This window comes from Nanorana parkeri, unplaced genomic scaffold, assembly GCF_000935625.1.
Source record: "Nanorana parkeri isolate BGI_ZX_2015 unplaced genomic scaffold, ASM93562v1 scaffold27, whole genome shotgun sequence".
NCBI lineage: Eukaryota > Metazoa > Chordata > Amphibia > Anura > Dicroglossidae > Nanorana > Nanorana parkeri.
The window spans coordinates 1,663,518-1,667,038 of record NW_017306295.1 but is presented as its reverse complement, the minus strand read 5'-3'; the positions used below and the strand labels follow the sequence as shown (position 1 = coordinate 1,667,038).

The window sequence follows — 3,521 nt, the reverse complement described above, 5'->3', positions numbered from 1 at the left end:
ATATATACACTGAGTGGCCAGATTATTATGACCACCTGACGTTTGTAGGCAAATTAGCTATAATTTAGCGCTGAAGTTGCTAGAGGGCCAGACCATTTACATAAGGAATCAGGTTTTTTACCACAACAGTAGAAGCAATTTTTTTTCTGAAGATATGGGTAAACAAAGCGATTTAACAGCCTTTGAACGTGGGATGATTGTTGGCGCACGGAGCCATGGAGCGAGTATCGGCAAAACAGCCGAATTCGTTAAAGAGCAGCTGTTGTTAAAAGTATTTAAAGACTGGACTGTCAGCTGAAAATCTGGGTCTGAACGTGCGAATTGTGGCCGTCAGCGACTAGTCAATGTTAGGACAGAACAGAGAGTGGCAAGACTGGTACAAGACAACAGAAGGGCAACAGTGCCGTGTCAGATTCCTCGCATCACCTTTCAACATCTCGTGGAGTCACGAGGCGCCCCAAAGAAGTCATCTCGTGGAGTTTTCTCGTGGCCCAATGAAGCACTGATGGGGCGGTCATAATAATCTGGCCACTCAGGCCACTCAGTGTGTGTATACACATACACACACACACACACGCGCACACACACACACACACACACAATGACCTATAGAGCACCAACAGATTGTGCAGTGCTTTAACAAATAAAGGGAGGCAGTACAGTTGCAGCACCAATAGACAAGAGGTTTAGGAGGGCCCTGGGATTTATACATACACACAAGCACACATGGTCAGCCACATTTGTTCTTTTACATTTACAGGTTCTGCTTTCCATGGCTACCCAATACATATATTTAATTTCTCCATCGTGTAATGCTAGTGTATAAGTTGGCTGTTTTACTTGAAGAAGTAAATGACTCCCTGTGTGGCTCATATCTTAACTTGAACAGTTAGAGTAATTGCAATGGCTAAATTACTCTAACCTACCCATCTTTAGATTCAATACTATAAATAAGCAGGAGCAAGCAGGTCAAAATTGTCACCAGTACAGAAGTTATGAAAAATGCCAAATGTTATAGTTCTCTTTGGGGCTAGGTTCACACCTAGGGGATTTATTGCGCGGATATAGCCGCACGATATAGCACAAAACCGAGATCTGCATGTAAGTCAATTGAGGCTGTCCACACCTTTGCTATGCGTCGCACGGCCGAAATCGCCTGTCGCTCAAAAAGGAACAGGAACATTTTTGCACGGTTATCGCGCAGTTTGGGTCCCATAGACATCTCTATGCATTGGAAACCTTGCAAACAAAAACGTGCAACAAAAGTTCACCAGCTCAATTGCCTTGGTGTGAACATAGCCTTAAATAGGAGGTATGGGGGAAACGTCCAATGGGGCCACTTGCTCCATTGATAGCTATCTAATAGGTATTTCCCCCTATGTTTGAAGGTTCCATGTTACTTTTTGTTGTGTCTACATGGAACATAGACAAAAACAAACAAAACAAAAAACGGACCACGGGGTAATGATTATTCCATGCTATAGCCAAAATGGTTTTACAAAGATATACTTTACATCAGTGCCACATTACACTATCTGAACCATCATCCATTCCAGTAATTTGTAAAAAAAAGAAAACAAAAGGCAGTAATACAGTTACAATGGGCATCCCATGTACAGTAGTTTATTGTTGATAATGCCATAATCCCTTTCTGGCATTATATTGGGCAGTATTTAATGTTTTGGGAGTGGCATTGTCTCTTCCTCTGATTTCAAGAATATGACACAATAATTAATATACACTTCTTTGTACACATACAAAATAAAGAATTCTGCAAGTACTTTTCTCCATCCTGACCAACTGGCCCCGCATTTTGTCTTAACTGCACCATGATGGGCTTGTTTTGTCCTCTTATGATGCATCAAACACTGTAGACCCATCACTGCTAGTAAGTAAGTTGTACCAATTTTTGTTATAATATAATGGTAGTGATACGATTATAGTGTCTTTTCTACAGGTAAGAGACTCTGGGCCTCTTAAAGACCTAATATGCAGCAGTTGTCTACGAACTGGCTTTGTGTATATGTGATCCTGATTGTCTGCTGTAAATGTGTTCTCATTCTCCATTCTACTGTGTAATATGTTATTGTATCTCCATTTTAACGTTCCAATAACTATGTGTGGACTCTGGCTGGGAACGCTCTGAAGTGACAGGTCTGTTTGTACAGAGTATATCCCTCACTCTTTGTGTTTTTCTCTGTGCAGCTTCAGGAAATTGTACTGGACTACATTCCAGATCCCAAGCTGGAGCTCGTCCTAGTAATGCTGGTGGTGCCTTTTATAGTCAATGTGAGTACAGTGCTTGTAATGGCAATGTAATGCCCTTATTTAGCGGGTTCTGTCTAAGCTTTTTTAGCATGGGAAAGAGTTTCAATAGTGGCTCTCCAGTCGCAAAAATATGGTGTAACAGTTTACACTGTTTACTACACTATACTATACTACATATTTATACCTTTAGTAAAGATGTTCTTTATCCCTTGCCCCTGGTTCTTAAATATCCTATACATCAGAAGTAATGCTTAGTGTTTTACTCATTTAGATATATAATAATGGTGCTGATGATTACTTGCCATATTATAAACTGTGGCCAACTTCTGAGATCATTACCTTTTTGTGGTTTAATTCCTCCGCTATCTGCAGTGTGTTTTATAGGGATGAGGTTCGGGTTGGCCGCTACTGTGGGTTTAAGGCAAATCCTGCAGTTTTGAGTTACATGGTCCTCACGAATACGCATGGGTGAGACCAAATTTAACCTGCTGGTTAATGCATATATATTCCAGTTTGTCCCCAAAAATAATGTCGCCTTTTTTTTCATACTACTTTTTACATACGCTGTATGTAAACCAAGCTAATTGTAAAATATTAATGAAAGAAAAATCCATGGCCAAACATGCCAGTCCATGCTGTTGCTGAAACTGTGCATTAAAATGTTACTTCCGTAACGCCAAGGATTTGTGTATTTTCATTTTTGCCACATAAAATCACTCTCCCCACTGTACGGTGTGTATTTTATTTTTGCATTAGTACATGTTTCCCAGTGTCCAGCTTCCCTTGCCTGTTTTAGAGTTAGAAATGCTCATATTTGTTTCAGTAATATCTTTAACAAAAATGTCCATAATTAAACACATCAAGAACATAAATGTACTCGAACTTAAAATACTTCCACAGTATGCAAGTTTAGAAGTTTCAGATGAATTCCTGTGCACCCCTCGGGGAGCCCCTTCTTTCCATACGAGTAGTTTTGACTTGGAGCTAAAGTCCAACCTCCCTCCAGTAGTTGACAGATCTCCTATTGAATTTCTTAAAGGTAGGGTTTACAAAAAGCACCTATTGCAAGTAATTTTTGGTATTCTAGCAACACCATCCTGTTTTTCTGTTTGATAGAGAAAGTTAGATGTTTGCATATCATACCTACTTTCATTTGTTAGTTGTTGGAACCTAGACAGAGCACATTGCATTTATTGCAACAGCTTGGCTTCTCTCTGCTCTCTAATCTTTGCTACCACTGCCCTTCACCCATC

General features: G+C 40.1%; 1 protein-coding gene across 1 annotated transcript in view; it reads left to right on the top strand.

Moving 5' to 3' along the window:
• Window positions 1-3,521, top strand: part of LOC108795018 (store-operated calcium entry regulator STIMATE-like) — a 59,818-nt gene that overhangs the window by 55,460 nt on the left and 837 nt on the right. Inside the window, exon 6 of the mRNA XM_018566188.1 lies at window positions 2,206-2,289. Within this exon, the coding sequence (XP_018421690.1) occupies window positions 2,206-2,289 (84 nt within the window). The remainder of the gene's footprint in view (window positions 1-2,205; window positions 2,290-3,521) is intronic.